Here is a 20,983-nt window from a genome sequence, read left to right as displayed (position 1 = left end):
AACGAGAATGAAGAGCCAAGAAAAGAGAGGGAGGTCACACATGGGGAAACAGAACTGGGGAATCCTCAAGATAGTGAAGTGCTCCGGACTTGAAAACAAATAAGTGTGCATCACACTGGAGGTAGTTTAGGCGATGATTGAAAAAATGGTTGTGAATCTCAATAAAAACCCACTGGCAGATTCGATATGGAATTCGAAAGTGCCTAAAAAGTTCACCCAACCAAAGTTTGAAAGAGAGATCGACGAACCACAAGAGAGTTGAGGTTAGAAAGAAAAGAGAGGATAAAAGAGAGTGAGGGGGAAAAAAGGGAAGGGAAAAAAACTGTGAGAAAGAGAGGAAAAGAGAAAAGAGAAAGGAGAGAGAAAATCGAGACTGGTGATCTTAGAGGTTGTAATACTTGGTAATACAAAAATAGAAATAGCCAAAAACACTAATTTGGTGATCACGGGTTGTTAACCACTTAACCCACTTAACCCTAAGATATATCAAAATCAAAATAGGACACATGTTCAGTAAGAGCTGGATTGCTTATAAATTAAACTGTTTTGGATAACTCATAGATAAATTGAAGGTTTCACAATCATACAAAAATTACGTTAGCTATAAATAGTTAGGTACCCTAGTGAAGATATATCCATGCAAGTATGCATCTCCATTGAAACATCGAATACTCCAAGAGATTAAAAGCCTAGTTTCTTAACACCCGTAAAGTACGTAATCTGGATAAAGAACTACAACACTATTTATGCCTACAGACTATGCCAGCAGTTTCAGAAAAACCCCATCTCATATGGACTCCATATCAGACATATCAAAGTCTTCCAACTCAGAATCATGTGGAGAATCCATCATATAAATGTAACGAATTTCCAAAGCAAAGTCCACAGATGATATTACCAGGACTGCATGAAAAAAAAATTAAGTTATTAAAATCATACTAACTTGGACTGTAAACCTGCACATTGAGCATATCGGAGAATACATCAAAGCATTGACTTGCACAAAAGATTGAAACCTTGAGTTTCAAACCTCCTATTGGTAATCAGGAGCAAGGATTTTTATGGGAAAAATATGAATACTCTAGTTTATAAGGAACAAATGCAACAAGGGTTTATGTGAAGACATCATAGCATCATTTAAAACTATGACGATAACAAGACAATTCTACTCTAGAAGACAAACTATTACTATTTTTTTATCAGTAAAATCTAGGATGAGTTGCCCTATTACAAGGAAAGAAAAAAAACGGTTGAAAAAAAAAATCAAAATCTTCATAAATGACAGCTAATTCTAACGAGTTTGTTTTTAGAAGAACAAGATTTGCTATACAAAAAGGAAAAAGATTTGCAGCACAGCTTGTTGCACACTTCTCATAATTATTTGTAAAACTCGTTAAAATAAAAAAAAAAAAAAAACTACGAGAAAACTAAACTAATTTACCACATCCAAAGCAAAGACTCCCTACAGAACACGACTAGCCCAAAAGGTGTATCCCTCCATGTCCCCCAAACCTTTGATCAAAGAAATATCAAGCCTTTAATCAAGATGATGACCACCTCTACAGATATGCTATCTTCGAAGTGTCTTCTGTTCCTCTCCCTCCGGAGGTCCCACATAATCTTAAAAAGGATTTTCAATAGCTTGCAACTCTCCTCGGCATGCACCCTTAGAACCCAAGCAGTTAATAGATCCTTCACCGACCTAGGAGCTACCCAAACAGCCCAACTGGCGGACAAAATAAGTCCAAACCTCCAAGGAGATACTACGGTGGATGAGTGAGAAACTGACGTCCATTAGATATACATAAGGGACAAAAATTAATAATGATGTTCTTGCTCTTAATGAGGTTATTGTGTCACACACCACAAGAAGAAAGTCACTTTACAACGAACTTTAGAACTCGAAACAAAAGAACCTAGAAAATTAGGTATATGAATGACACGGGAACTGACGGTGATACGGGATAAACTGAAAAATTGAAGGACTCGCCACCAACCGGTATCAGAAGACAACCTTTTTTTTTGGTCGATAAAACAATGTTGTATTAGAATATCAGAGTGAGAGGTTCACATTGCCCTTATAATAGTTACATCAAAGTTGCACTATAGCTTCCCAATCAATTACAATTGAATCAAAACTCAAATTCCTAACACTAGGAAGACGAGATACCCAACCCCAAGTGATGTATTTGCAATCACATACAATATTATTTAAATCACAAAACTTATTGTCAAAAGTATCAGAAAACAACTAACACAGCAACAGGTATAAGAACAAGATATTAGATGACCGCCAATTAAAATTATGCAAAACCCTAAACTTAACAACATCAGATTTGGAGAAGAACCCTAAAACTCAATAGTTTGTCTCAATTCAAAAATAAACACAATTGATTTGTAGCTATAAGACTTTATTTAAAACAAAACATGGTTTGTAAAAACAATTATGAAACTATCATTTACTGCCCATTCACCAGCACGCTCACATGCCGGCCTTGTGTCGATGCACAATCAATAAAACAACAGTAATTTTGAAACAGTCGTTTGAGATCTATACGCTTCTTTATGCAAGTGCACAAAGAAGCATCTATGTTAACTATCATTACTGGCAATAGTACTACACACAGCCTCCAGGAGAAAAGCGCAACAAACTGAATACACTAAAGGGATGCTTTTACAGTCGTCACAGTTACAGATTGAAATACATGATAACAAATACACATCTACAACAGAAACAAAATAAGCCATGAGATTAAAACACATACCTCCACGATCCTTGTTCTTAACACTAAATGAATGATCTGGAAGTACTATTAGAACATTCTGCAGAGCTGTAAAGGTAGGACACGTAGTTTCAGCAAGACTTCATTTTATCAGTCTTCACCAACTCATTACCAAAAAAGAATACACCAACCTTTAAGCTTCTCTGCAGTTTCCTCGTTTATTTCAACCCCAAAACCAAATGGTATTTTAGACCAAACAGCGTAAATTTTCTCCTTTGCTTTGGACTCACTAGAAGAAAATTAAGTCACAGGGATTACACCATAAATCATAAGAATGGCAATGAACGAATAAAATAAATTAATGCTTTTAAGTCTCAAAAGAAAACTCCGCTTCAATGTTGCTAGCTATGAGATTAATACATGCCTAGATAGGCATATCCACTTCTATGAAACTGTTTCGCTGAAGCTACAAGCAGTGATAGATGATGATGAAATTGATGTTTCCAAGAACTTGAGAAAAAGAAAAAGAAAGTAAAAAGAAACATGAAAAAAACTGACCTCACATAAAGCGAACCATTAGTAATACATAAATCAAATCAAATCAAACACCTTATAATGCAATCGCTTGCCTTATTTAGCATGTAACTGAAGATCATACATTCATACCTTATCAACAATTCTTTAAAAAAAAAAAAAAAAAAAAAAAACCCAATTATAGCAGAAAATTGTGGACAGTTAAGAATGTTCAAAATATTATCTTTCTTTAATTAAAAAAATTTCATCGCATCCTACTGTATCTTTCTTTAGATATATTAAAAAAAATTATACTTTACCGCATCTAAAAAAAAAGGTTCAAAATTTAGCGGTCTTTGAGCAGGTATGAACATGCTTATGACGTCATTACATGCATCACATCACATTCAGAGAAACTAAATTCACAGCCCATCACACCATAACTGAATAGCTCTTATTTCGCTAAGGATATAACTAACCTGGTTAAAACAAGGGTTAGGCAGACCCCTACCCGCATTTGATTCTTAAATAGACTTTGCCAGCATTGTCCCCCTCAACACTACACATCAACTGACTATCTAGTGGAGGGGAAAAGGACTTACAACTCTGCTTAATAGCTAGACTAGCTAATTTGTCAGCAGCATGGTTAATTTCTACAAAAACAAGGATAAATGACATATTTAGGAATCTCACCAAGAAGTTCTGTATTGCCTAAGGTGGTTTCTCTTCGCCAGTTAAACTTGTATTACTTTTCGGAAGTCTGAGGCAACCCCAACATTCGTATGATGTAGCGTTAGGAAGCCCCAAGTGCTGCATGTATTGCTTGCAGCTCTTGGTATGGACATTACTAAAATTCTGGGGACGTGGATGCCAATAAAGACATTTCCCTGGAAGTTCCTTACCAGACCCCTATCACTTCTAGCTGATAATGAACCTCAAAAACAAAATTAGAACAAACTTGAGGTAGGAAAAACCACGGATGTCGAAAGGCCAAATTAATCGTAGGAAGCCACTTATACATATAGACAAGAACCCTAAGATCTAGGTTATCCTGAATCCCACAAATATCTTTTATTAAAGCATCCAAGTGGTACAAGAAAATGAATTAACTGAACCAAAGAAGCGGTAGATGTTAAAATAAGCCAAACTTAACAAAACCAATTGGAAAGAAATGTCTCTCATTTTACCTTCCCACAACCTCTGCCAATATTTGAATACAAAAATGAACAGATTTTCCCACATCAGCAAATCCACCATCAGGTTTCCTTATAACGACAAGCCAATGGTCGTCACGCCATTCTGAATTCCATTCCGAGTGAATATGATAACTAAAGATATCCTCAAGTCGATGATTGCGGTTAATTTGAGTGAATTGTGAAGCTGACAGGACTGCATGAGAGAGGCAGAGAGAGGGGGAGAGAGATTTTGCACCATGATTACAATTTTTTCACAAGCATAAGATACAATTTGCGCACATTACAAAAAATACAAAACAATTTAATCTTGAGATTCCTAAATCAAATTTGTAAGGAATATAGTATAAGGACTGTGCCATCTAGAATAGTGTTTAGGTGAAGGTTTTAAGGAGAATAGAGCAGCACAGATCTTGCCAACAAATCTTAGGAGTATTTGTCTATTATATATGATATACATTGAGAAACAACACATGTAGCTACTTTCAAATTATCTTTAACAACATAATGGTGGTCAAGGAAAAACTCTATGATTGGTCTAGGGGTGTGGTGAATTTGAAAGAGTCAAGGTTCCAAGACTTTATGGTTAATTGGGATTCCATTGTGTTGTGAGGTGTTATACTGTATTAGTATTGGTGTTGCAAGCCGCAATGGTACTATTCTTGATTTATTGGCTGCACCTTGTGTGTGTGTGTGTGTGTGTGTCAAAGAGACTAGACACATTACCATTAACGCCGACAGGTTCCCCTATATTACCATCAGAATCGTACACTTCTGGAGGACAGCAAGAACTAAATGTAGCGCCAAAGTTCATATCCAATGAAGGGTAAACAGCTAGAACTGCATAAGAGATTATTAAGGAAGGATTTAAAACCATAATTATAAAAGTTTCTAATCACACACATGCGAATTTCAAGGGAATAACTAACAACGATTTCTATGCAGAAAGCAAGAACAGTCAGTTTTGTTATAATTAGAACTTTATTCTGAAATCCTCCTTTTCCCCGGTGAAGTGGGAATCTAAACGAAGACCTTGGGCGCAACCTCCCAAGGCTTTACCAGTAGGCCACTGGAATAACAAGAATAGTTTGACCTCCAACTTTAAGAAAATAGTGCAGCAACGAGTGCAGCCAAGATTATCTTACTATCTCTTACAACTACTCTGACTAAAAATAGTCCTATGCGGGAACCAGAACTGCTTGTGATGGTAGCTAAATAAATATAAAATTGAAGATTATGAAATATTGAAATTTATTAGGGTTAGAGTTCTCATAATTCCATAATTCAAAATCATTCTGAAATCTAACTCTATTCTCATAGACTTTTTTCTTTAATTAATCCATAAAAGATAACACTTAAATATAATTCGAACTCTACATCAGCACCTAGAATAAGCCAGCAGCTAATACTAGAAGCAGGACACAAACCCCGGATCTGCTGACACCCAAGACTTTCATCTTAGTAAATGTCATTGATGCCACCTTTGGGTGTCACCACAACAAATATCCTCTCAAAAAGTATATTTTTCACCATTCCCTATCTTGAGCTTCACTATATTTTATCTCTCCATTATGCCTCTCCAAACCGCAGATCCATAAGGTATGCCAGCCATGGCCAGATTTATTGGTAATAAATATTGGAAAACCTGGTGCCCAGTATCAATACTTTCCAATATATCCACTGGTTTTGTGCAACACTTTTATCCCAATTTCTCATTGACCTGAATGCATCGGTCAGATGTTGTCTCAAATATCAGAAGTATATATCAGCAAATCAGGAGTGCAAGGCTGTGATTTTCCTAAAGCCCTCCCGAAGACCTCAACTATTTGCAAAGTGGAGCCTCCTTAGTTTTCCAAATACATACACCACACACTTCGAGCACAATAAATCAGATATATATATATATATATATATATATATATATATATATATATATATATTATATATATATATAAACAATATTTTTTTTTCCATCGATTGTCGAACCCCAGAGAAAGTTGTGAGTTTCTTCAGTGCTTGTAGCAAAGGAAATGAATGATAACCAATATACCGGGAGGCTGTCCATGCTTATGATATTTGCAATCCTTCTAGGATTTGATATCAATTTTCTCTTCCAAAATGCCAGCTTCCTGCTCAATTTTTCTACCACAGGGACCCATCAGGGACTTCAAATAGGTGGCCCCAAAAGGCATTCCAAGATAAAAAGATTAGAAACAGCTGTTTTATATTAAAATATTTTTACAAGCCCCAGTAGATTGGGTATATCTAAGCTGCCAATCATAATCTTTTTTTACCTCAAACAACATATTTGCACTAGTAGCATAGTCTGCATTAGATACCAATGTCGCAAGCGGTCTTCTGCGTATTAAAGGATAGGGATTAGAGCCTTTCAACTTTAAGACCAGGTTGGATCCATTTCTCGCTGCTAGAATTACAAGTTCAATATGATGCATGGATACGGGTACAGGTACCAATACGGCGACACCGGTACGGGGTACGATACGGCTTTTCTAAAATATTAGGATACGGGTACGGCCTATGAGTACGGCTAATTATTAGGAATATTTTTAAATAGATGTGTATTCTAAAAATTCTCTTAGTAGTTCTTTAAGTAAAGTAAGTCAAAAACATGTGAAAAACTATTATAACACATGCCAAAGTCAATCCAGCTTGAAGCCTCAAGAAACAGTTTACATTTTCAATTGAGCATAAGTACATAACTATCGGATCAAGTCTATTTCAGGGATTCCAGCTAGAATCAATTTAGAGAAGTTCACTTTTTTATAAAATTTGGAAGTTACCACAAAAGAAATTTTGGAAATTTTGGTCATTCAAGTGAAAGAATTTTGCTAAATCTCCTTTGCCAGCCTCTCTCTCTAAATTTATTGGGATTCTTTGTTTTTTTGGGTGAGGGACAAGTATCCTAGAAGTATCCGGTACCCGTATCGGTATGGTACCCGACCGACACGGGTGCAATGACATTTTAGGAGTATCCGTGCATCATAAGTTCATATAATGCTCCCACCACCAACATAAACAAGAGGGGAGATGGGGCCACTATGCATATGCCTCTAGTGATCTTGAGAAAGCCCACAGGTTATGATGTAAACTTGTTGGTCGAAGCTTCAACAATAATACTAGATTGAAAAATTAGGGTTTTGTAATGCTGGAAAAACCCAAATCAGCAAGAAATAGACTTAAAATCACTTAGTAAGAAAATAAATAAGTAATCCCTGAAATATAATTCACTTATTATATAATTAAGCACTCAAACAAATCTCTCACAAAATATTCTCTCAACTAGAGTAATTTTAAACGTCAAAATGAACTCTCAAAACAAAATGAACTGTCTAACTCACATAGTAAAGACTCATATATAAGTTGGGTTTCTTGCTAGTCAAGGAACCAACTTCAACAAGGAAACTCTCTTAAAAATAAAAATAGAAACTCAATACAAAATTAAATTGGACTATCCCATGGTGGGGATGCTGGCACGCATCTCTAGGCAGCAGCATGGATATGTAACAGATCAGGTTAACCATTCAACTATACTGAATTCTTACTTATAACCATTTTCTCCAATTTGCACCAAACTTCCTAAGTGAGTACAAAAGAAGCAAAATGACTAGCTACACACTGTTAATTGCAATCTACCACTAGTACTAGTCGTCAATATAACTAACATTCAGACAAAAACAAACTGGACAAGTACTGAAACACAGACACATTGGTATCCAAACATAACGGCTTTCATCTAGAATAGAACACAAAATAATTTATGAAACTAGAAGGCTTACCTCCAGCACCCTTGTTTTTAACATCAAAAGCTTTATCTGGAAGTACTTTTAAAACATTTGGCAGACCTGTAAAGAGAAGGTGTGTGTAGCTTCAGCAATACTCCATCACATCAGATATTCAAAAACTCAATCCAGAACAAAGACTATACGAACCTTCAAGCTTAATCGAGGTATCTTCATCAATTTCAGCGCCAAAGCCAAAAGGCGGAATACACCAGACCATGTACAATTTCTCTTTTGCTTTTTCTTCACTAAAAAAATAAATGTGCACTGATCTAAAATGCAATAACTAAAAAAAGGATTATATACAAGAAACCATCAAAGAACAAAAAATTGATGCTTTTAACACTAAATGAAAACTTTGATGACTGATTGATGTGATAAACAGATAACGAAAGTTCCCAGACACGTCTACAGTCTACCTGTTTCAGAGAAACTAGTTTTACAGCCCATAAACCATCAAAATCTATACTAGATGACTCTCCTCTTGCTAACTAGCATAAGCCCAACCTTAAAAGGTCGTAACAGATAAACTGAAAAGAAAACCACCATAAAGAATGGGCAAAAACCAAAATCAATTGTAGGAAACACTTCTAGACAATATCTAATGTCTTCTTCAAAGATCCAATAGCTTTCCAAGAAAAAACAAATCCAAAAATAGGTGTAAGTCACTGCTAAAAATGTAACCAAGAGAAATGACGTTTCCTTCTAGACAATTAGGAAACTATATTTTACAGTTCAAAGTAAAAGAGCACTATCAAAGGTCACCCTCCCCCCCCCCCTTCTATTTCCTCAGTATCCAGTGGAAGGAGTCCCTACAGTTACCACACGCACACTTGTTAGTTGTGGTAATTCTGTTGAGAGTAATGGATCTTTCCCCAACACGAACATGGTGTTCACAAGGTCCAGTACGTCAGAAGCCAAGAAAATATTATGGAGTTTGACAAAAGCTCACCTACATATACCAGTGTAATATTACGATTTTAATTATTTTTGGTTAGCGTGTCTTAAATGACATTCGCATATTGCACAAGCATCGTTAATTCCCTATTACAATAGGAAGAACATTATAGTCTGTAAGTGCATCAAGTAATCCTAATTATAGTTATCCTACGACTATGAATCCTAATTATTAGTTATCCTATCACTACGAGTCCTAATTATAGTTATCCTAACATTACGTATACTGACTAGTTTACCTTATGCTCTCATGCAGACATGTTGATATGAAGAAGATAACGCCATTTAATTGCAAAACTCCGACAGTAACACCTTGATAATTGCGTGAAAATTGAGTGATAATTATAATATTGCACTAGTTTAGGGAAAAAACTAAGTTTTCCCCAATTTTGTAGGAATACTGCGATATGAGTCTCAATCCATGTCAGCATCTGTGGCACTGATGAATATTGGAACAATTTTGCTTGGGTCGAATGTGCTTGTGTGTGTCAGTGCTCCTTACTAAAGACACAGACGTGCCAAAGAAAGGCTCCATTTAGCATTTACCATTAGTGTCAAAAGGCATGGGAACAAAAATAAGACTTAACTCAAAACTTCCCACACAAAGGAGTTAATCACAATAACAATTAGTCACTAATATATTGGAAAGTTAATACATGAAGAAACTGTAAACCAACAAACAGGTAAATATAATATATATATATATATATATATTTATATATATATATAGTTTACCACACTTTTTATACCATAGTTTATAAAATGGTATATAAAAGTAAAAGTATGTGTGTGTGTGTGTGGGTTAAGCTACCTTGACATCTATTTTGACACCTTATTTTGACATCCAAAACCTAAAAGTGGACTTAAACATTGAACTAAGGGCTGATTTTTGGTAGGGAAGATCTCCCTAGCATGGATAGCATCTCCACCAAAACTCGTCTCAATTGGATATGCCGATATGTGTAGCCCTGTCCAAAAAAGTGCTAAAGTTGTGAACTGTTGGATAAATATCGGACTTGAACACAATTTTTGACAAGGTTAGGCATGTTCAATTGTGCTGATATTTGGTGGAGATGATCTTCAATGTATGGAAATCATATTCCTTGAAAATCAGCCCTTAGTTCATTGTGTAGGTTGTGGATGTCAAAAAAAAAAAAAAAATATATAAATATATATATATATATATATATATATATATATATATATATATATATATATATATATATATATATATCATTATTTGCTCAGTCCCATAGATGGAATAATCTATAACCAGTAAAACAATAAACAAATCAACATATAAGCACCCAATTACTACAGTAAACTAAAACGATTACATCAAAGGAAGTAAAAGTAAGAATAGAGAAAAAATTGATAGAACCAAGCAAATAAGCGAATAAGAACAAGTGTGAACATCAGACAAGCAAATAAATTATTCTCATTTTACCTTCCGACAACCTTAGCTAGTGTTTCAATACAACAATCAAAAACTTGTTCTCTAGTAGCAAAACCATCATCGGGTTGATTTATATTGATAAGCCAGTGATCAGAATTATGCTCCATCTTGCCTTCAGACAGATAGTAATAACTGAAGATATTAAAAAGTCTGTGATTCCAGTTGGACGGAACGAATGCAGTAGTAGATTGGGCTGCATAGGAGAAAAAAAAAATTAAAACTACAATGAAAGTTGAAGTAACAAACTGCAACTTCGAAATACTAAAGGGGGGAAGCCACATGTCAAGATGGAAGAGTGTAGGCACGTCAAATCAACAATTGAGCCTGTTCATAGGGGTACGGTTGTACATCCTACATTTAATTTGAATCCGGATATTGACAGGGGCCAGGTGTCAACTTCTCAGTTGCTGAAGGCTTCATTTACCGATCCACAGAAATCGAAGGCTTTAAATTTAAGAGCTATAGAGTTATACAAATACTGTAACTAAATCCACATATTAATCTAAAAGATAACGAGTGAAAGAAAATATCCATTTGAATACATACCTCCAGGATAATTGGTTCTGTCATCACTGTAATAATCTTCAAGGACAATTTCAACATCCGGCATTCCTAATGAGATAAGATCAAAATAGCATTGTGAATACCTTATCTTTTCAATATTCACTTACTGTATCCTAAACAAATAAAGACCAACCTCCGAGCTTAAGGGAAGTCTTCCAGTCAATTTTAACGCCAAAACCTAAAGCGCCCAACTCACAGGAAACTAGGTAAATTTTCTTCTTTGCTTCTTCGTCACTAAAAAATATCAAGATCAAAAAGGAATTAATCTATATGTAATAAGATACGCATCTTTAAGGCACTAAAAGACAGAACAACAAAGAACAATTAGGAAGCAGTTTGAGGTTCTCGATGTGCATTATTCAATTGTTGTAGGGAATTTTTATTTCCATTAGTTGTTCTTCACTTCTTCATGGCATTTCGCTAAAGGCAAAGTGTAGGACCAGTAGAGGTAGACGTTCCGCCTAAGTGAGGTCGACTCCTGCTGTGAAATTTTTAAGAAAAAAGTACATGTAGATATTCAAACCCGTGTTCATCTAATAGATATTGAGGGCAACTTCAACTAGGCATCATCAGTTAATGCGACTCGTTCTTGAAAGCTATTACTATTTCATGTAGGGGTAAACACCAATTTGCATTATTGTTAAACACGCCAATGAGTGCCTCTGAGGCACAGGGGTGTATAGCTGAATGCAGGGTGTCCATTATAGAATCATGTTACTTATCTCAGAAAAACTCATTTAACAATTTTTAATTCATTTCGATCTTTGAAAGAGAAGAGGGATGTTTCATAGGCAGCAAAAGTTGCATTCTTTTTCTAAAGTGGCAGGGAAATAAAATTATTACCTTCCAACAACAGGAGCAAGAGTTTTAATATAATAATTCATTAGCGCTTCCCCTGAATCAAATTGTAGTCCCGGGTTCCCCATGTAGCAAATCCACGAGTCCCTTTCACAATAATTCGGACCCCAAAACGGTTTCAAAGGGCCGACTTTAGGAATAATCAAATTGTCAGAAGAGTAAGCTGTGTCGCCGGATTGGTGACGAATGAAGGTGGACCAAGGTAGGTAATGGCTCCATGTATACTACTACTACATGTTGTCCTCGTGGAGAAGAATGAATGTGAAAGAAAGGTAGTCGACTTCCGAATCATGATTCGAGCAAGAGCTGTGTCACCCATTTTCTATCCTTTGTTTTTAGGTGCCTTTGTTATTAATCCCATCACTCCAAAAAATCCTCCTCGAAAAACTCCCGGAATATTTCGACAGATAATAAATCATTTTCGATATCTAGATTTTTTAGTAGATGCCAAAAAGTTTGTAGAGAAGCTTCTACAAGATTTGTCCATTTGTCCTATAAGTTTAAAGAAAGAGATTATAGGTTCGTTACCGGAGATTATAGGCGGTGACGATGTAGTTGAGTCGTTACGGAATATGTTACAAGAAGATACTTGACTCGTTTTCGAGTTTACATTTAAGTGATGAGTTGAAAGTACGGTTCTTGTTGCTTTTGTCGACGGGCCAACAATTTTTAAGGTTTTAATGCTACTGTGCCAATGGCCTATGCTGTAACAGCCTTTGTAAACGTCACAAACCTACTGTTAGGTGAAGAATATTGTGTTCTATTTAAATACAAGTTTTCTTCAAGTGTATGCCCAAATCTTTGTGAATCCAGGAGTATTCCCTTCATTTCTCTCCGTGTCTGAGTACTTATTGGCGTGCAAAGAACAAAAGGCAAGGGAATTTGGCATTCACTTGTATATATCTCTGTTTGATGAGTTCACTGATACTTATTCCAGGCTTTATAAATTATTTTGAACTTATAATGCATTTGACACGATATTAATTATCATACTCTTGTGTGACGCTTCTTTCAGATCCTCGGTGCATTAGTTACTCATATAGGTTCTGGTGTTATTTATGAAGTCGGTTCGGCACTAGAGGCCATGGTTCAACTGATCACACTTTCTTCTTATATCAATGGTAATTTCTCTGCATCTATAGTCTTGTGCTGCTTTTAAATTTACTCTTTGCACAGCTCACCTTCTTTTAAATTTCCATATTCAGGCATCTTGGATTACATAGAGGGATTTAATGATGAAAATATCCACAAGGTATAATATACTGTTTTTCGGTTCCTTGACTTTCTCTATCAGCTATTTAACTATGACTTCCTAAGTGCAGGTATATGAGGTCTTCAGCCATTTGGCACTGTCCGCTCGATCTAATGCTGATTCTGCTGGATCTTCCATCGCAAAATGAACTTTTGATCATCGTACGCAAGCAGGTAGGGTAATCATTGGCTGAGAGATGCATCTTCCATCTCTATTATGCTTTACCGTGTATAAATCCAACTCGGTCAGTATATCTATTAATTTTCTGGAATGTCCTAGTCCAGAGATTTTTATGCACCTAGTGTTTTGTACTTCACTTCTTTCGTCAGGTCAGTAATCAAGAGTTGAAGTATAAGAAGATGGGCCTAATTGGAACTCTAAAGATTGTTTCTTGTCTTGGGCATATAGATAACGCCACCCATCTCTCGTCATCTCAGGTACGGACCAGGAGTATTTACGTATTACACCCTTTTAACCTATTTGTCTGTTGTGGTTGAAATCATTGTTGTGCTATTACTGATTGCTCGCCTTGTTATGTACTTTCAAGGAGTTACTACTATTAGCAGTTATTTATGGACATATATATTCATTGCTGTTCTTGTCAGTAAGGCTTGTATACTAATATTTGACAGACTGAGTATTACGAGTGAACATGCATGCACGTATCTATTACTGTATGTAATTCTGCCACTCCGTCGCATATTAACAATACTTTTATTCTTGCAGTAATATTTTTCATTGAAACTATGGAACTTTTTCATAATGAGCATGCATCATGGAATTTGACACCCCATTTGTGTAGTCCAAGGTGGATATGTTGGAAAGCCGCTTAGTCCCACATAACTGAGGAGCCTGTCTAGTTCCGGGATATATAGTAACAATCTATCCATCCAATGTTGAGTCCTTTTGGGGTAAATCCCAAACCCATGATGGGCGTTGGGAGGTTAAGTGGGGATTGTGTTGGCAATGAGCGTGGGGTGTGTCGTCACATGAGAATTGAGGCTTCATAGGAATGATAAAATAAGGCATGGTCTTGAGGTTGCATGTCTTCCTTTTTGACGTTATGTGTGTTGGTAGAGGTATACACGTTTTTTTTCAATGGAGATACAAGTGCTTTACTGAATAGTGTTTAAAATCTAAGTCTTGTGGGGACCAAGATGTTCTTTGCTTTGCCTTTTGTCCTTAGTGCTCCTTGAACACTGTGTACGGAAATAATTTGTTATATCAGACGAGTTTTAAGAACCTTTAAGGACAGTAATAGTTGCTGCATGGCCATTGTGCTATTGGTTTTGCACTTGAGTTTGAATCATCTTGACTGAATCTTTTGTTTTATAAGATGAATGCTATTTGTTTTAAAACAAACAAACACCGAAGTCTCTTAAGAATGTGTGTGGGCTCCTGCATATATTTTCCTTCGCATCCCTATTTGCACAGATAACAACTTATAGTTTCAGTACTATATTATGAACCTCTAAGGACTTCAAGGGTTGCTACATGATCATTATTGCTCCTATTGCGCCCACCTGATAAATTATGAAGCTTTCCTGTGCTTTTGGTTTGTGCATTCAACTTGGAATAATCATAAATCAAATCTTCTGTAATAAATTATTCTTGTTTTTTTTTTCCAACAGAAAACAAACTGTGAGGAGTCTCTGGAACTCTTGAGAATGTCTCTGGACTCCTGCAAATCATGTCCCTTGCCCTTGATCATGTTTTATGATGAACTAATTGCATTATTGAGCGTAAAAAGACTTCAACCAGCCATTATTGATTGGTCAGCTCACGGTTTTGTTTCTATATCGAACACACTTTGTTTTATGGTTTTCTTGTATGCACTCCTTCTGCAATGTGTTCAGCAGTTGTCATCTACTTTGTTTATAAAAGCGGTTTCCAAGAAATATGTTCACCTGCATATGTATTTTTTGTAGGATTGGAAGGCATGTAGGGGACTTTGAATCAATCTTTTATCTGATCTTGAGGGAGGGAAGTTGGTTTCCAAGGAGTCATTTTGTGGTCTGGAAGGTAACTAAGGGAAGTGCGGTTCTACTTCTGTGTTTATCAGTAATGACATTCAGTTGGATTTGAAAGTTCCAAGCCTTTATTTGTTCACTAACAAAGATCTTGAACCTTCTTATCATTTGCAGGAGAATCATGGATGAATTTGGATGGTGATCTTTCTCCAATTTGTTTGAATATTTTTCCACTAGTATCCTCTTCTTTGCAGTAATAATACTTCACACCCATCCTTGTGTTAAAGCATATAATTCTTCACCAAGAATGGCTTCTAAAAATTGCATTTTTTTTTTAGTGCAGCGATTCAACAACTTTACAAACCCTTCCTGCTTACTTTCTCTTACTATCTGTTGTAAGTCTTTGAATGCCTCGATCATATGTGGAAATATTCTCAACAGATATGAAAATATTTGTATTTTGGTACTGATAATTTCATATTATGGAAAGGTCGAGAGGTTGACAAATCAGGGATCTCTTGGAGGCATTGATGCACTACTTGGTTGCCCATTATGCCTTCCTTCCCCTAAGGTTAGTTATGGTACACATCTATTAAGCACTTTTGAAAAACTTAAATTTTTTGACTCTCATGTGCTAACTCTATACAATTAGGCAAGTGAGTTGGTAACAATATATACTCCTTATAATCACGTTGGAACAGAAGTATGGTTCACAAGATATAGTGTTAAACTGAAGATTGTGTATTGTATGTTATGTTGTGATAAAAAATTATAATCTGTTAAGAAAGAACTGGCAAGAGTAGTGTATTCATGTGGTGTGAAATATCTCAAGTCATTGGATATGTGATGTATTCTAAGAAGTTCTTGGTTTGTGCAAGGTCAGTATTTTGTTGGAATTGTTTGGTCGTCACTAAGTGGGGAGCAGAAACAGTCCATGTGCCTATCTCTTTATTATTCATGTAACTGGATCAGAGAATTGGTTGGTTTTACAACTTAGAAAATTCTTTCATTAAAGAAGTTTGTTTGTTTTTGTTTTCTGTACTTCGCTTATGCATTACTTGCAATTATACCTGTAGCTGAATGCCTTCTGCACACAAGTTACTGGAAGAGTCGATTGCACAAGTCAGACAGCAAGAGATGAAATAATCACAAAGTTATTGAAGCTTTGAGGAATTTGGTGTGAGTGTTCTAGTACTCAGTCCATTATGACAATAGTGCATTGTAGAATTATATTTTTGTTGTTTTTCCAAGTGAGATTAATATTGAACTAAACTGAAAGGTAGTGGGGAGTAAGAAAGCGACTCTGAACCTGGAAGACTTATCCATTGTTCAATGACTTGATTAGGTATTGAAAGGTGGTTAAAATTCCAAGAGGTGCCTCGCGTTCCTTAGCTTGTTATGAACTTCAGCTATTATTGATATCTGTTGGATGGGGTTTTGCAAACTAAGTCACAAGTCGAGTCAATCGATAAACTTAGAATACGTGGTATCATTCCAGTTGATCTAAAACTCCGTTCTTCGTTTTTCTTTTCTTTCTTTGTTTCATTCCCTACTTTACTTCTTTTTGTTATTTTTGGCGTCAAAAGTTCGTGATTTCTCTGCATGTATTATCGAAGCCAAAGTGGTTGGTTTGAGTTGTAGCTGAGTTTACAATTTGGGAATGTCATCTAAAGCTCAATTAGCACACAGAAGTTTCAGATTGCGATCTCTTTTTTTTTTTTTCTATGTACTGAAGTGGGAACTTGTCTTATATAGATTTTTGGAGAGCTTACTAAACACCTACCTCAAGATGCATCCTTTATACCTTCCTGAGCTTTGCCTCTTTGTGGAGCAGTCTGAATCTTTTAACTTGAGCAAGCCAAATTTGTCGGGCACATTGAGAAGAAGAATGAGAAAAGCATTATATCACAAAGCACTTCATCAGACAAAGAGTTGAAACGTAAGAGTTCAAACACATCGGACAATGGGAACCTCAAGCAGCCTACAATATTGGAAGTTCTGAGAAGAGCTGGAGCTGTGAGCCAGGAAGTGCCAAATGAGGGATTTTCAGATCAGTCATGCAAGCGGACCGAATCTCAGCATTCAGATTGTCATGCTGATTCTAATGGTCCACCCTCTGTTGAAATCTCTGCAGTTACCAAGATTTTAGATGGGCAGAGATTCAAATTTAGAGAATTATCAGTTGACTGTTTGTCCATTCTAACCTTTTCAAGGGTATGTATATTTGCTCACAACAGTTTACTATTGAGAATAGTTAGTATATATTTGTATTTTGATTTTAAACCATGTTCTAAGTCTTCTCTTCTTAGTAAATGTTTTCCACCATGGTTGCCTAAATTTATTTTTTTAGATTTACAGAAACTTTTTGGAGTACTTTGAATGATTTGAGCCCACAATTACTGATGCGGTTGAATATATCCTTTTATATTGCAGACTCAAGATAACTGTTGTTCATATCCTGCAGCCGAGGTAATCCTGTTAGCTTTAGGTGGATGTGGATTTTGTGTTTGCAAATATGTAGTAACCAAATTTCTTTGCCTTAACATCTAATTTCTGTACTAGTTACCCCTGCATCTTTACCTTCTGCGTGAGCTTTGCCACAATCTGGACTGTTTGACCCGTCAGACCAAACAAAATTCAGTTGGATGCTTAAGGGTTCCATTCAGTAACAACAAAGTGATATCCGATGAATTCGTGAACAAAATCAGGAAGTTATTTCCAAGCTTGAAGAAACATTTCGACTGCGCAGTTTGTGTTCTCAGTGAAGGTAAGCTGCAACCAATATATATGCTAACAATTTGGGGAAAACCACAGATCAATGCTTCAATTCGCATTTCATAATTTTATGGTGTTGTGGGTGATGAAATTTGTCAAGAGCATTGGAAATTCCAATCTGCCTCTGCTGGAAACCCAGATATACCCGGCTTGGTGGTTTTTAAATCTTCAGTAGCTGGTTCAGGCTTTAAAGAAGTTCTTAGGTGCTTAAGCAAGGTGCAGTAGCTTCCAGATTTTGTGCTTCTTTCCCAAGGGAAATAGCCAAAAGATTCGATTTAGAAAATCACTGAGGAAATAAGTTCTGAATGCAGATGTTAAATCTTCCTGATATCAAGATGAATACTCCAGTACTATTAGATCTGCTTAATGCCTTCCAGCCCATCAGAATCCCAGATAGTCTTTTTTCTGGCATCCAACCAATCCCTTCACCTGGAAACATAGATTACATGTATTGTGGCACTTTTTCATTTCTGGAAGGTGTCTTGGACTCAGGTTGTAAAGCTGTATCTGTTTCTTATGGTGTTTTGTGAAGTTAATGGATAGCGTCGGGACCTCTCTTTTGGTTTTGACTAAAACTGCTCTTTGCAGCCTGTTCGTATTCCGTTTTGCTGGCATCTGAGGTACTAGTTACTCTAGTCTATTGTAAGTTCTGCTCAATCGTTCCTTGACAAGTTGCTTGAAGGGAGTGGGAAAAGTACGCCCTAGGATTTGTCCAGAAAGTCATTCCTTTAATGCAAAAGAGACTTGGAACTTATGCGCACCAATTGTTAACACATAACTGGGACTCGGAAAATTTTGAGAATGGTTCGAAGAGTAAAGTGAGTGTTTATTCAGACCGTATTTTATTTTCCTTATATTTTAAAAATGTGATTGTAATTAGATCTAGGAGCAGAATGTTGACACGCTTTTCTGACACCTTATTGTATTACACTTACTCTTCAGGGAGAGATCATACAGAGGATATTGCACATCTACTTTGAAAACAGTGAATCTACTGCTGATTTGCTTGAGGAATTTGCTTGTTCTATCTTGCCTCAGGTGACTTACTTTCAATAAGAACTTTTATAATAGTGTTTTTTCAAAAACAATTTCCACTCCTCAAATCATTTACATCTTTCTGATGCAATAGTTATTCAGAAGCTTATTTAACACATTCAAAATCTCTCTACCTGATATGTTAAGAATTACTTTTCCTGTTTCAGGCTCCCTCATGCAATACTAGATCGTCAGAGGAAGCTCCTCATGGTTTCCCAACATTATGCGCTACAACATTTGTAATTTGGTATCAGGTATCGGTAAGTGGTCCTGTCAATATTAAATTGTCATGTATACCTAATTTATATATCAGAAAGTGTTTACACATGGAGCTATCCTGTGCAGTACGAAGAGAATCACGCAATTCTGAACAAGTTGGTAGGCACCTGAATCTTATTATACTTTTAGCACCAATTCTACAACCACACAGATTTTTGGAGGTTTTATTGTTTTTTCTGGCATCTGTGTAGGTTAAAGAAGTAACTTTGCTAGAAAAATCCAGGGCAAACATTCAAGTCGAATCTGTGAAAGGAGTACTAAGTAAACTACACCAGTCTGTGAATGTGGTTGTATCTTTGGTTAATATGTGCAAGGCTCATGATAAGGTTGGTACTTTAGGAAAGAAATCAGAGATATCTATTTGTAAGGTCGAATTTCAAATTTAAGAAGTAGGACAATTATCTTATCTTTGAGCATTGACCTCTTGATTTGATTTCGATAAGAGTTTCCACAAGAGTTTTGGGAGAGATTGATTGTTTATCTGTGATGGTGATACTCAAATCTGTTTGCATGAAACATTTTTACTTCATCGATTTGCGACTTCCAGTCTTCCACTGGACTCGATTCTTTTCCAGTGTGTGATAAACGTATTGAGAAAAACATATTGATTTATTTTAGCTTCTATACAGGTAGCTGTGCATGCATTGGCAGTGAAATATGGTGGGAAGTTTGTCGATTCTTTTCTGAAAGGTAGATACATTTATTATTATGTTAAATTGCTTTACACAATGCGCTAACTACAAAACTTTCATTTGCATGATGAAATTTCAACTGCTTTTTCAGTTTTTGACTTCCTACAAGCTCATTTCCAAGTGCACGGTGAAATAATTATACAACTGGTAAGATGTGAAGTACAATTTACCTAGGTGGAGGTACATTCTGTTCAAAATGTTGGTCCAAACTCCAAACCTTACATAAACTCTCTCATTTGACATAGCTCAAAGAGCTTCAGAAGGTGACAAGAACAATACAGAGACTCTGTTCTGAAGCCAAGGTTAAGTATTGCATACTTTCGAACCTGTTGTGATTTTTAAGTTCTACTTGGGGTTGATCCCATACCTTTTAATGGTTGACAAATTATTTTGCAACCATCAGTTATTTCGTACTAGTAAAATATATTTAACGGGGTAGAAAGAAGAAAGAACGGGATCTCCATTTGGACTAAAGTTCTACAGTACATTTTTTTGTTTTGGTAGGGCTCTAAACGAACAATGATAACTACTAAAATTCCTGCTGCAAAGCGGTCCATGGAGCGCTTCTTGTTCCGTGTCAAGGCTCTCCTCCATGATACGTCAATGGATGCACATTTTGGATTGGTATACCTTTTCTTCAAGTGGTTTTCCCATTGGTTGCAGTATCTCACAAAGTCTACATAAATTGAATGAATTTACAATGTGGGATAACTTGGATGGTAAGATAACAATTGATATTGATACAGGCAACTTGAAACACAAGGATTTGTTCGGTCAGGTGGTGAGCTCCCAGTTGTATGCCGATGAAAATAATGATATTGATGAAGATGCACATGTTGACATGGATCTGGATGTTGCCGAACAACCCCTCAGCAACTGCAGTCTACATGATGGAGAAGATGGACCAGTTGATTAA

General features: G+C 36.1%; 2 protein-coding genes across 7 annotated transcripts in view; one reads left to right on the top strand and one right to left on the bottom strand.

Moving 5' to 3' along the window:
- The window catches only part of LOC147479254 (organelle RRM domain-containing protein 1, chloroplastic-like), a 24,695-nt gene extending 11,954 nt beyond the window's left edge, over positions 1-12,741 (bottom strand). Inside the window, exons 1-11 of one of the 6 annotated variants that reach the window (XM_086580509.1) lie at positions 12,050-12,741; positions 11,340-11,440; positions 11,189-11,254; positions 10,634-10,835; positions 8,380-8,477; positions 8,227-8,292; positions 5,156-5,269; positions 4,424-4,625; positions 2,915-3,012; positions 2,766-2,831; positions 526-903 (exon numbers count right to left, since the gene is read on the bottom strand). In XM_086580509.1, the coding sequence (XP_086436635.1) occupies positions 788-903; positions 2,766-2,831; positions 2,915-3,012; positions 4,424-4,625; positions 5,156-5,269; positions 8,227-8,292; positions 8,380-8,477; positions 10,634-10,835; positions 11,189-11,254; positions 11,340-11,440; positions 12,050-12,132 (1,212 nt within the window). In that variant the 5' untranslated portion in view covers positions 12,133-12,741 and the 3' untranslated portion in view covers positions 526-787. Of the gene's footprint in view, positions 1-525; positions 904-2,659; positions 2,832-2,914; positions 3,013-4,423; positions 4,626-5,155; positions 5,270-8,226; positions 8,293-8,379; positions 8,478-10,633; positions 10,836-11,188; positions 11,255-11,339; positions 11,688-12,049 lie in introns of those variants that run through there. The other 5 variants (XM_086580510.1, XM_086580511.1, XM_086580512.1 and 2 more) reach the window with 5 other exon arrangements.
- LOC147479253 (uncharacterized) lies at positions 12,274-20,983 on the top strand. Its single transcript, XM_086576463.1, is given in 32 exon segments — positions 12,274-12,650; positions 12,652-12,694; positions 12,808-12,936; positions 13,080-13,185; positions 13,270-13,316; positions 13,387-13,458; positions 13,460-13,489; positions 13,646-13,753; positions 14,948-15,090; positions 15,245-15,279; positions 15,282-15,338; positions 15,461-15,539; positions 15,630-15,681; positions 15,777-15,857; positions 16,170-16,265; positions 16,363-16,448; positions 16,765-16,871; positions 17,145-17,500; positions 17,720-17,755; positions 17,849-18,053; positions 18,162-18,277; positions 18,373-18,570; positions 18,650-18,681; positions 18,744-18,879; positions 19,004-19,099; positions 19,264-19,356; positions 19,442-19,474; positions 19,567-19,701; positions 20,005-20,065; positions 20,159-20,214; positions 20,572-20,691; positions 20,792-20,983. Coding segments are annotated over 32 exon segments (3,513 nt in total).

Source organism: Coptis chinensis, chromosome 8 (assembly GCF_015680905.1).
Source record: "Coptis chinensis isolate HL-2020 chromosome 8, ASM1568090v1, whole genome shotgun sequence".
NCBI classification, from domain to species: domain Eukaryota; kingdom Viridiplantae; phylum Streptophyta; class Magnoliopsida; order Ranunculales; family Ranunculaceae; genus Coptis; species Coptis chinensis.
Note: the sequence above shows the minus strand (reverse complement) of the source record. Positions and strands in the feature narration are given on the sequence as shown.